Source organism: Glandiceps talaboti, chromosome 13 (assembly GCF_964340395.1).
Source record: "Glandiceps talaboti chromosome 13, keGlaTala1.1, whole genome shotgun sequence".
Classification (NCBI taxonomy): domain Eukaryota; kingdom Metazoa; phylum Hemichordata; class Enteropneusta; family Spengelidae; genus Glandiceps; species Glandiceps talaboti.
This window is the reverse complement of record NC_135561.1, coordinates 1,640,022-1,653,533: the sequence shown is the minus strand read 5'-3', so window position 1 is coordinate 1,653,533 and position 13,512 is coordinate 1,640,022. Positions and strand designations below refer to the sequence as shown.

The 13,512-nt window shown below is 34.5% G+C and overlaps 1 protein-coding gene across 1 annotated transcript in view; it reads left to right on the top strand.

Annotated features, from left to right (window-relative positions):
* The window catches only part of LOC144444738 (glycine receptor subunit alpha-2-like), a 51,734-nt gene that overhangs the window by 20,631 nt on the left and 17,591 nt on the right, over positions 1 to 13,512 (top strand). Inside the window, exon 2 of the mRNA XM_078134262.1 lies at positions 13,253 to 13,365. Coding sequence (XP_077990388.1) covers positions 13,253 to 13,365 — 113 coding nt within the window. The remainder of the gene's footprint in view (positions 1 to 13,252; positions 13,366 to 13,512) is intronic.

Sequence of the window (13,512 nt, the reverse complement as noted above, 5' to 3'; positions counted from 1 at the left end):
CTTTAATGGGGTGTACAGCAACGTTGACTACTATTCTATCTGTTAGAGTTTCAATACGATTAACTTGTCGAAGACCCTTCTTATTTTCAGGCTTCTGTGAATTTGAAATTAGCTTTACTTACAGAGGTTGAAGTCCTAGAAAATAATCCATGCCATTCGTTTAATATGCTTGAGGCAATAAGTAAATAAATGATATTGATGGTTGCATTACACATGGTCATTAACAGTACTTCTCCTTGTAACGTTGCATCAATTAAAACACACCATCACAATCATTATCTGATAACAACAGCGATTCTTACAGTCCCTGTAGACTTTCTAAGAAGACACGCAAAACACTGCTTAATCAATATATTTCATTTCAGTACTCCTTTACAGAGATATAGGATTCTCCAAATAGGTTTGAGTGAATGCAAACGATTTTTTACAATGTAGATATTCTTGCAAACCGGCACAATATGTACATTCATGTTGCTGAAAATTCCATTGCTCGCATAGGTGTATAATTATGTGACTCACTAGCATGATGACAGCCCGCATGTTTTTGGTGACTTTGATGTGTACGATAGAGGTTTTTTTTTTAATGTACCGAAGGTGTCAAAGACAATTTATTACCATACCAGAGTGACTATAGATTTTCAATTAGATGACACAATGTGTTTTATGTCTGACACTACGGTTTTTGTTACGAATTACATAAAACAAAATACACACACTACAAGTATATACAATGATAGATTTGATCTCACTTTGACCACAAATCAACATCACTGTCGGAATGAACAAGGACAATCCAAGCACAGACCTGTTTATTTACGTTCACTGTGAGATAAAATGTAACAATTCAAGTGCGTGCGCACTATCAGTGCCTGTATTTTGTTCGTGTAATTCATAACACAAACACAAACACCAGCGTTAGATATCAGAAATTGTTTTTCTGGTTTGATAGTAATTATATTGTAATATTAGTCATACCTTACTGTCAATATGTTCCACTGTTAACATTTAATTATCGAGAACTACCACTTCTATTTTCAATTTTGAAAATAGGTGGAGAAACAAGAGATTCCACGGCATCGTTAGTACAGAAATGGAAAGTGGAAGTATAAACCACACATCGAAAGTTCTGATTGTAGGTAACATGTAACACCAGTATAATATAGCCGTATGACGTCACAAACTATATATATATATATCATCAATCACAAAAGAGTGTACCTGTATTTCCGAATATAGTTAGACATTAGAAAGCCTTGTATAGTTGTCGTAATTGCTGTCAGTCAATTAGAATAGTTAAGTGATCAATTATTTAGGAGAGGAAATCAAACTTGTATAAGTTCGTGAAATAATCTAGTTAGGTACATTCACTACGGAATATTCCACATTTAAAATGTAGACACTGCATTTTTTGTGTTGTATTAAATGATGTTGCAATTGTAGCGACCAATTTACCGGCCTTATAATCTCAAATAGCAAGCAAATAGACAATTATGAGTAAACAGACAGATACTGAGGCATATATATACATCATATAACAATAATAATAATAATAATAATGATAATGTTGGTTTTAATATAGTGCTTTCCCACTCTGTGCTCAAAGCGCTTTACAATTATTACCCCTGGCACAGATTTATATAGCGGCACAACGGCCCTTTATACTTCCTCAGCTCCCTGGGGAGCATACAATCCATTGCAGCCTCTATAAGCGCATAGGATTAAAGCATTCACATTGCAACCTCTATCCTACCAGGTCCCCAGTTATACAGCTGGGTTGACTGAGGCACAGTCGTGGTTCAAATCTTGCCCAAGTATTTTAGCCACTCGGAAACAAACGGCAGCAACAAAGCTCGAACCTGCAATCTGCTGACTCGAGCCGGTCACTCTAACCATTCGCCCATCAATAACTCAAAAGCCTGCAATCTACTGATTCCAAGCCGGTCACTCTAACCATTCGCCAATCATGACATATATAGATAATGCGTGATACATACATGCTTGGGCATATATATAATCTTACAAACCTACGCACATCTGTCTGTCTGCCTGCCTGTCTGTCTGTCTGTCTGTCTGTCTGTCTGTCTGTCTGTCTGTCTGTCTGTCTGTCTGTCTGTCTGTCTGTGTAGTTCTGACTTTACATGCCGGTTACTCTCACAACAATCAAATTGAATCAATTCGGAATTTAAACACTCTGAAGTTGTTGATGATACATTTTTAGCTTAAAAGAAGTATTAAGTAACACCATTAACATTTGCATTAATGTGCTTCCATTTGTCTATTGCAAGCTGGAGATAAATAGAAAGATAATGTGATAAATAGGTCTAAATTGCTGGTTGATGAATGTAGTTAAGTTAGTTCGACTGGTACGCATTTACATATTAAAATGCACAACAAAGAACACGTATTTGAAACCCACGTAAATAAATACCCCACTAAACGGAAGTGACATTTGTTCTTTACAAAAATCTATTACATTTCATCGACTAGAATTGCTCTGAGACAGTCGCCTTTATGTGTCTAGTCCATCTTGTCATTTGTCGTTGTAGGATGTGATCCAGTCAAAACCATTCCTACATATGTACAGACCTCACTGTATAGACCTAGACCCTAGAGCGAACGTAAACGATGTATGACTCCTGTAATGCAGTCACCAGACACTCTATCGGTGAGTCACCTGGCATACACTCGGTGATTCTTTGTTTAGAAATGATGCGTTCCATAAATGTAAAACGCCAACCATCTGTCATCAATCATTACGTATGCAATATGCTTGTATATATGCAATTAGATTAATATCTTCATGAAATAGTGTATTTTAAAGATTAATATTCAATATATATAATTCTGTAAAACCTGATGGAATCTCACGACAAATAAACATAATTTGTTTGTTTTTAAAAAGCATTTGAATTATTTGAGGACATGCGTAAATATAAGTTGAAGTATGATATTTTCATGCCAAATCGATAGTCGGCCTACTTTTTTGTAATAATCGCCAATGTATCAAAAGGTCGTCTGGGGTATTGAATTAAAAGTATTCATTTAATAAACAAGATATGAATCCATTTATGGATCTTTCTGGCTGAAAGATAATATCTAACGAGGTTTTCGAAACATCTCGCAAAAAGGAGTCAGCGACTTCATGAACTTAACGACAGTAGCTACACACATTTGATAGGGTATAGCATAGATATGGAATGTATGATGGTAACAAATAACAAATCCCTACTGTGAAAATCATTTGTGCAGTTGGCGTCTTTGAAAATTTCCATTACAGTATTGAAGCTCTTAAAAAGTACTTGACTAATTTCCATTTTGTATCACACGGATGTCATCTTCGCAGTTGGCGTCTTGGCAATTTGGTACACTATAAAAAGTGTTTCCATTATACGTACTCGATTTGTATCTGTATTTTCATTATTCTTTTTCACTATCACTACTTTGCACACTCATTTACTGTTTGCATTAAGATTTACCTGTGGGTAAACAGACAATTTGTAAGAGTGAGACGCCAGTAGTGTTGTTATGGACTTGCTATTACAGAATAATCGAGGTTTATTAGATTCTCTTGTACGTGACTGGGATACTAAGGTCTATTTGGCTTTTATGTTACATGTAAACTGATTTCACTCATCCGATTTGAGTTTTGAGTGTCTGTACTAGTGTTTGGATACAAATCACCGCATATGACACATTTCAGTGTTTGGATATATAGAATATTTTCGCTGGTCATTGTATATGACAAACCGCACGTCTTTTCTATAGATTTCTTTTGTGCTGCAATTACTTATCAATCCCCAAAAGAATTTCCTCGACATTTGATAATATTGAGTTTGGAAAGGTTTGATAATTATATCCACAGAATTTTACGTTTTACTCATCTCACGGATAAGGCCCCTTCTGCTGAAATCCCCCCCCCCCCCACGGCTGAACTGAGAAACTTGTATAATTGTACAAACATATATGTAATGGAAAGTCACGACGGATTGATGTGAATCAGGAGTAAATACAATTAGTTTGAAATGTGTATAAATCTATCAATATATTTTGACAGGTACACATATTTTGATATTTGCTACTGCCTTAAGTTAAATACCTATTATCAAACAAATACAATTTTAGATATAACATCCGAGCGGAAATTAAACTATGGGTGTTATCTCAGTGGAACATGCGCAGAATAGGAAAAAAAGCTAATCTATACTGACTGTGATTAGAACAGAATGTTCACTTCAACTTGATGTCAAAGGGCATTGTTTTTACGTTGTACATCTTGTATGCAAATATAGCTGACAAAACATTCTCTCATATATGTGTTACAGACGGCTTGAAATATGAAATAATGTGTGTTTGAAGCATCTGACCTCTGATATGCACATTGAATTATATTACCCATAAGTCTCTCTGATTTATATGCTTGGCAGCTTGGATATTCTATATATATAATTTTCATGAATCGTGACATTGTGTCATGAGAAGTATGGATTTTAATTTAATGGAATATCAAGATAGATATTGTTTATTTTACAAACTGTAGTTATCATTTACTTGAACATTAGGCAACAAACAGTAAAGCAAGATGGTGTACATATTAATATCGATTGTATAAAGCACAGTTATTCGACATGTCGGCCCTTTGCGACACAGCAGGCGTCATTTGACAAGTTGGACAAGTAGAAATCTACATAGTTCTTAATATTTACGACGAAATGCTCAGATTCGATTATAAAGTTACTGAGGACACTGACCGTAGTAAATATTTTACTGCGAGAATTGTATTCAGGGCTATATGGCATGATTCGTGAGTTATGTTGAATATGTCTCCCTAGGGGGAGGTTAGTGTGAAATGTTTGGTGAATTGACATAATACAGATTATATTTTAAATTGATCAAGTCTCCTGTCACTACTGGTGTGAAATGATTGCTTACATTAGGGTTTTCCGTTTCTTGACATTCAATATCCCTAAATAATACACTATTTCAATGTTTCTTAGAGTGTGACGCTGCTGTCCTAAAATGAAGGTTTTTTTTTAAACTCGCTACACATTTGTCTACTATGTACCAGTAAATGTCACGTTATTGTTAACAATTATAATAAGTTATATAACCAGCGAAATAACCAAAACACAGGAATACATATGAAAATGTATGTACGTATGTACGTATATACGTACGTACGTATGTATGTATGTATGTATGTATGTATGTATGTATGTATGTATGTATGTATGTATGTATGTATGTATGTATGTATGTATGTATGTACGTACGCACGTACGTACGTACGTGTATGTACGTATGCATGCATGCATGCATACATACATACATGCATGCATGCATGCATGTATGCATGTATGCATGTATGTATGTATGTATGTATGTATGTATGTATGTATGTATGTGTAGGTACGTAGGTAGGTAGGTAGGTAGGTAGTTATGTATGTATGTAGGCAGGTAGGTAGGCAGGTAGGTAGGTATTATGTGGGTGTATGTAGACGTTAATGTAATCCATCCATGTGACTTATGACATGTTAACTTCTTGCAATGTAAAAGCAGTACTTCAATGATTGTTGATATAGTGCATCATACTGTGTCTCCAAGGACTTACAGAGACAGTTTATCAGTGAACCATTAAAATATGGAGTAGAGTAACCTATATTTAATTCCCTTCGAGATATTGCGGTTATGCTGTTCCAAAATTGCAGTATGATTCAATTTGTTCCAGATGATTCCAGATGCAATAAGGCTTCTCACGGTTCATTGCGATAAAAAGAATCAACCTGGGAAGAGTACCAAAATAATTTATCGCAGCTGCGTTCACTTTCTACAAATGTACAATTTTATAAGTAAATTGGACGATTAATTAACACAGTAATTTAAGTCTCACGTTGAATTACATAGACATACATTCACTGTTATCTCTTGAATAAATTAAAGTATATTCTAAATTTAACTAGAACAACCTCTACATCTATTCGATTTAGCGGTTTCAGTATTATTAAGTGTGATATATACAAAAGACACACTTTGGCATGTTTACTTCCAATCACAATTTCTCATAGATCACATTTATATTTCCTATTCATTAAGTCATACATTACTCCTCTGTTGTTTAACTGTTTGCATTTTCCTTAAAATTAGTGAGTACAAATATATAACACTATTATTAACATTCCATGTGAAAAGGTATCAAAATCTCAGCAGCTATGTTTACCAAACTTACTTTTATGAAGTAGTTTAGCTTCCGTGAAAGTGTTTAGTTATAGTGATCGCTCATTGAAACCTCTTATGATTGATAGTTTCAATGCCTTTTAAATCTTCTTCTGAAATAACTTAAACACACCAAGGGCACAGGCTTCATCAAAACATAAATGAATAATTAAGGCCTCGCGTTGCATACATCAAATTACCGGTTCATGGCCGACAGTTTATATCACATATGTTCAGTCGAGGTTATCATCCAAGTGTAAATTGGAACAGCTGGCACCATGCCAGATAGTTGTGTATGTTATTGTACTAACGATTATTATAATGACCAAACGTATCATTCATAAATGGTAACATATTGCAACGCATATTAGACAAAATTGATATTCCAACATGCTGTGCACTATTGTAACGATGATTTGACACGTGACATTTGCAATGAACTTCCACAGCTTGTCAGTCTAGTATATAGGTAATAATAGATTATGCCCCTTATTTTTCGCACATGTAAGCCATCAGCGGGAGGTCAGGCTTTAATTTGAAGAATCCAACAGTCGGAGATAGAAAGAACATTACTAGGAAATAAACACTGATTTATATCTGAAGATGAAACTTCTCTAAATGTGATTTATTTCATTGTAAGGTGTGACATATTTGTGTGTTTGGAAAATATGATATGAAAATAGGTCACTATGGTAACCGAAGCACAAGCTTCAACGCCTTCTTTACGGTAATAGACACCTGTTTCTTCCAATGAGAGTAGCAGCTTGCTAGTCTTTGAATCTACCTGACGTTTCATACGATATGACCTAAACAACATATTTCAAATATCTAAACATCTTTCCCCCTTATATCACTATCTTGAAATATAGCCCAGTCTGAATAACAACTTTCACATGAAATCAGATATTTTCAAGTAGCCAGCTGCATACTTCGTTATTCAGAGATGATTAGTAGTATTTAAACCATCTTGTGAACCATGTGAAATATCACCATGGTAACCCCTCCATAAAAATAGACAAACTGTATCACTTAAGGAATATTGATCACTATCCAAACAACGCCACAAATCAGATGTGTGATGGATAGGTAAATGATAGAAAGATGATAAGAAACATGAACGCAGATAAGTGGCTTAGTTTTGATAAACGCGAAAAAGCTTGAGAAAGGTCCTTGATCGTTTTTATACCCTGGAGAGAGGTCTGCTCTGAACGTGTCAGTTACATAAATATTACAAAGATGAAACTAAAACATTCAAAAGGGTTTGACAAATGGTTACTTGCATGCAGAAAAAAAACATAATGGATTTTTCAAATAAACAGAGACAGACGACTCTGTTGTTATAACAACCATCATTGATGTGTTTTACATTCATCTGATTTCCAAAGAACTAATGGACCACAACTTGTAATTTGATAAGAGTTTGACTTATTTCTGATGTATTTGTGCTTCTAATTGGTGTGAAAAATAGAATGAACAATTTGAACCTTTATAGGAGTTGTGTCAAGATCTGTAATTTGCCATTTATATAGGTTAAACTCTAAGACTTTGCTTTGTAAATGAGGTCGTGCAGGTTTTGTAAGCAAGACTAGGAGTAGACATTTAGCTATCCTGGCCTAGAACGCACCCCAGTTGATCCAGCATCATAGTAAGCTCCATATATGGAATTCTTTTCGCACCATATATGGTAAAATACTCGTCGACTGTGTAGTAGCTGTGATAATAAACAGTTACTATAGTTGTGTAAACAGAACAGCAGGATTGCAAAAAAGACTTAGTGCAGTGAGGAAATATATTTTGATGGAAAGTAGCAAAGAAGTGCTGATATAATCAAAAGTCAAATGAATGGGATTAATTACATTGGATAATAAATTAGGTAAAACTAACGAAGAAAACTTTTGAATAATCAAAAACATATTAAGTGAAATGAATCTTACACATTTGTATTCACCTGTGCTTGATTTAACATGGATTATGCAGGAACATCTGACGATAAATATATATTTTTACTCTACTGCATAATTTCTACCACAAAAGATATTTGTCAGTCGTGACGTTTCGCATCGCATCAATTTGCTCATTAAGTCAGCATTCAGTTTATAATGATAAGTCGACTATAACCAACTACTATCAATCATCAATGTTTACTCTATACAGAGATATATTCAATTTAAAACCTTTTGCATTTATGATTTCAGGCAAAATTTTATCCCTGCTGTTTCCACATACATACATACATACATACATACATACATACATACATACATACATACATACATACATACATACATACATACATACATTCATTTATGTAATGACACTGACGTCAATCCGGTATATCACCACTTGTTAAACCCATTAAAAAGCAAATCATAAACTTTATGTAACATCATTATATTTGGTTATATTTTACATTGCTGGTTGCAATTGGCAAACTTGGTATGATCCTGCATTGCATTGCCTTTTATTAATGATATAAAATACATGTCGGAAGTTTGGCAGCCGACGTAATGGAAAAGAACTGTTGACCTTTTACAACGTAAAAAGTTAATAGATATACATTACTTGGACAGGCATCATGCTATACAAGTTTATTAGTTTGTATCAAAGTCGAAACTCTGAACAGGAAATTAACGTCTAACTGAGCAACATTATGTAGTATATGTTAGATTGGAAATCGGGATACGCTTTTATAACATGCCAAGTGGAAATTCAAAATGACATAAATTCCTTACGGCATATAGGAGAAAATATGGGTGTGTTCATATTTTATGGCAGCAATTGGGTGAAAATTAGTTCTATTCTATTAAGAAACATAAAACCATTCGGAATCCTTGACAAATTATCTAGGCTCTTTGACCCTGAATAAAGAGACCTGTACACATTATGGGTTCGTACGTTTGTGTAGTATCAGATACCATACAATCATGGCCAGAATGAAGAACTCTCTGAATCCAATTTGTGTATCCTAGCATACTATAGTATTTTGTAACCAAACACACTGAAGCCGAATGTAACGCTAGGGTTAGGGATTTCGGAATGTACATAATACTAATACAGTGATTGCTAGAGGCTATACCCAAAGCAAACTGTAGGTCACTTAAGTGTTCTTCGTGTGCGCAATACCCAGTTTTGAAATTTTATACAGTATACCAATAAACTTGTATTGCCTGTTGCCTTAGAAAACAATTCGATCTGAGAAAAGTGAGGACCCTTTTGAAATTTCCCAAAAAGATGACAACATACATTACTGGACTTTTTACTGCTGCCCACAGACAATACCCTTGTTAAGCAATCATATATTACATAAACAGGCGATGAATTATTCATCCCCTTGACCACCAGCCATTTTCCATATTCAAATATATTATTTAATGAAATGAAGCGGAGAAAATACAAAGGATAAACCGCGTACATTTTCCATTACACATATTTCCCCCGTTCATGAGAACATTGTTTATGGATCACAACCCATTTCCTATATGCATAATATTGCCATGAGCCGTTCCTCCTCGCTGTTAAAACGTTTTCTTCGTCGAATATGAGAAAAGATTATGTTTCACAACTGACATGCTTGTGATGTTTAGGAATCGCTGTTTTCATGCCACGTAAAATAGTAGTCGTCGATACAAACACATTTATAACCTTAAATTATCTATTATCGGATCTTTCATCACGAAAAAGACAAAGTCATTAAAAATCTTGTTAGAACACTGATTCCCAAACTGAAATCTTTGCAAGATTTTACGGACGATTCCATCAGGGTTGATGCATTTATCTGACATTTCTGCTAGTCAATCGTACATTTAGACATTTGTAGATATCTCACAGGATGATATACACCCGAATACTTTAGATTGGTGTGATTCATGCGAGATCAATCTTCATTGTATATATCCAAACAATTCCATGTAGGATTATAGGGGACAGCTTAGAAAAGTCACTATGTTATCTGTGTAGTTTATGGCATATGAAGCTGAATACAGATTCCACTTTTTATGAAAGGAAATACACAGAAGAATAGTTTGGTTTGTACACACCAATCAAACATGTACCAGGGTTTGTATTGAGATCATTAAAGTAACTTGTGATATTAAACTATATTAGATTACGTCGGTAATGTCATGTGCTCGTAAACAAAGATGGAGATAAAATCTATTAATTAGATGTCATTAGTAACCATTTCATATAAGAGCAAACATTATGAAATTGCACACGTAATGCGACAGTCATGAAAAAAAAATTATCAAAGCGCTAATCTCGGAATAGAAAATATGGTCGTAAAACGTAATCGCGGGGCATTTCTTGCACAGAAATGCTAATAAATCACAACGTTCGTGACTCTGTCTGTAAGATATCCATTTATCTTTTAGGAGATTCTTTTTAAGTCATTCGATTTCTTTTAATTACACGATTAAAAAAAAGCCCGTTCAATTTTGTTTTAATTGTGCAGTAATAAACTAGTTTATAACTCTTTATATATATTCATAGTTTTTAAAAACGTTTTTGATAAGAAAATTCTTTTCTAGCGTGCTTTACATTGGAAACGTCTTCACTCAAAAACGTGTTTAAGTTCTTTTATTCTTATGATGATTTAACATTACATGTACGTGCACTAATTTAAGGTTGAATGTTGCGTACACGATAGGATGAAATGTAATACACCTAAATGCGTCTTGAAATGTAGACTAACTATTTTTGATATTCTGTGACATTTAATTTAGTATCATTTAGTATGTGATAACATTCTTAGAGCATGAATCCAAAAGTAGTTTGATGTAGTCTTAAACAATTGTAATTTGATGTCTTCTAAAAATCTCATAGTTCTGTATGTATGTATGTATGTATGTATGTATGTATGTATGTATGTATGTATGTATGTATGTATGTATGTATGTTACGAATCTTAGTCTGTTAGTGCTATTCATTACATTAGATACATTACACTACATATTTATTTTCCAGAGTGTTAATGTAGGCAATTATGTCAGTGAACTCGAGTGAGTGAGTGAGTGAGTGAGTGAGTGAGTGTCACATAGCATGTCATTTATCTTTATACTTTTGCAATTTGTGGCTAAATGAATGACTAACTGATGACCATCTTGTGCCGCAAACTGTGTACGACTATAGTCTACAAATTCAACAAGTGTGGCCACTGATATTTTACAATATGCTCGTTGAAGAGGAAACTTTTATTGTGTCCTGGTTGCTCACTGATGATAACTTAAATGTATCGTAGGGTTTATACTACAACAAAGCGGATTAACCGCTGGACCAACAGCTTTAACCTAAAAATCACAGATCCTGTGGTGGAAACAACTGGCCCTGGGTCAACCAGCAGGACAGGATTAGTTTCGCATGCTGCGTCTATCTGTCTGTCTGTCTGTCTGTCTGTCTGTCTGTCTGTCTGTCTGAGTTTCAACGAGCACTGATGAAATGTATTATCCTCAGTTTTGTTTTCACGTCGTAACGTTACAATAGTTCTATTTTAATGGTTAATTGTCTATACTATAGACATTTCTACAATTTCTCTAAAAACAGTATATATTGTAAATGTTTAAGAATGCAATACTTTCCTTCACTATGATATTAAACATTATAACTGTGAAACACAGTTCAAATTGATGACAAAATTACAAGTGGATAAAATAAATGGACAAATTCGAAATAATTATTTGTGAACAAATTCTGTTAAAGATGAACACACTGATTTAATTAGATTCGAAATTATGTTCATATGAGATGAGATTATTAAAACATAATTTGTCAATACTTTCAATGACTGTTTTCTTACGATGTGTATTTGAAAACATTAATTTGGATGTTACCATGACGACAAACAATTCCTATAGTAATTTCATAGGATCAACAAAGTAGAATGTGTTGTTATCTTTATAATTAGACATCAATTATACATCTTCAAATTCTCGCTTACCAATAGAGACAGTTATATATGCTGCTACAATATTTGAAATTAAGCATTTTCAAAATGGAAATTGAAAGAGAAATGGGGGCTTAAAATTTATTCAAGTAGTTAATGTTGATAAGGATTTTCCTATGTATGTTAAAGAGATAATTTCATTTCGTCGAGGAAATTTTCTTTTTCTAGCCACTATGCACTAATACACACTTTCATTAAACTATTGAGAAAGAAGACATGTTAATTTGTTGGATATTAGTTTGCTTGTTATTATCATAGACTATCGAGGAAATGAAACAATTTAAATTTCTGATGTAAATGTTGTACATAAAGAAATTGATTATTAAACGTATTATTACAGTTTGACAACCAAATGAGAAAATGTAAATGACATCGTCTGCCTGCATGCGTGCATGTCTCTGTCTGTCTGTCTGTCTGTCTGTCTGTCTGTCTGTCTGTCTGTCTGTCTGTCTGTCTGTCTGTCTGTTTCTGTGTGTGTGTGTGTGTGTGTGTGTGCGCGCATGTTTGTCTGTATTTCGAGAATATAGAGCAAACAGAGAGCGTTTCACTTTAACTCATGTCTGGCACGGAGAGGACAAGCCAGAGCTAGATAGTCCCTGTTTCTCTGTTTCTGTCTGTCTTGGTGTATGTCTTGGTGTCTGTCTCCCTTTGTGTTTTGCTGTCTGTCTGTCTGTCTGTCTGTCTGTCTGTCTGTCTGTCTGTCTGTCTGTCTGTCTGTCTGTCTGTCTGGTCCGTCCGTCCGTCTGTCTGTCTGTCTGTCTGTCTGTCTGTCTGTCTGTCTGTCTGTCTGTCTGTCTGTCTGTCTGTCTGTCTGTTTGTCTGTCTGTCTTTCCCTTTGTCTTTTTGTCTCTCTCTGATTGACTCTCCCTCTGTCAACCCTTCTGTGTCTGTCTCCCTCTGTCGGCCTTCTGTGAGTGTGTACGTGTGTGTGTCCTCAGTTTTGTTCTCATGTCCTTACGTTACAATAGTTCTATTTTGATGATTAATTGTCTATACTGTAGACATTTCCACAATTTCTAAAAACCTAGTGCTAGTGCAACGTTAATGTAAAGATTGAATAGAAGAAAATCGTCTGACAATGATTTATATATGTTTTATCACTAGACAAATCACAACCAATTATACCGAGAGTCTGGAAGATGATCAGACGTCAACTCTGTTGAATTATCTACTAGATCCCGAGAGATATGATAAAAGATTCAGACCAAGTGCCAAGGGTCAGTAACAGTAATGTTTTGTTTATCTCTTTGAGTGCTGCCATATTTCAATACACTGGGTGGATACGGTTTATGCATTTGAAGTGGCAGCCTCTGTGACCAATGCCCCAGCTTTGAGTCAGTGTACAAAATATATATATATATAGG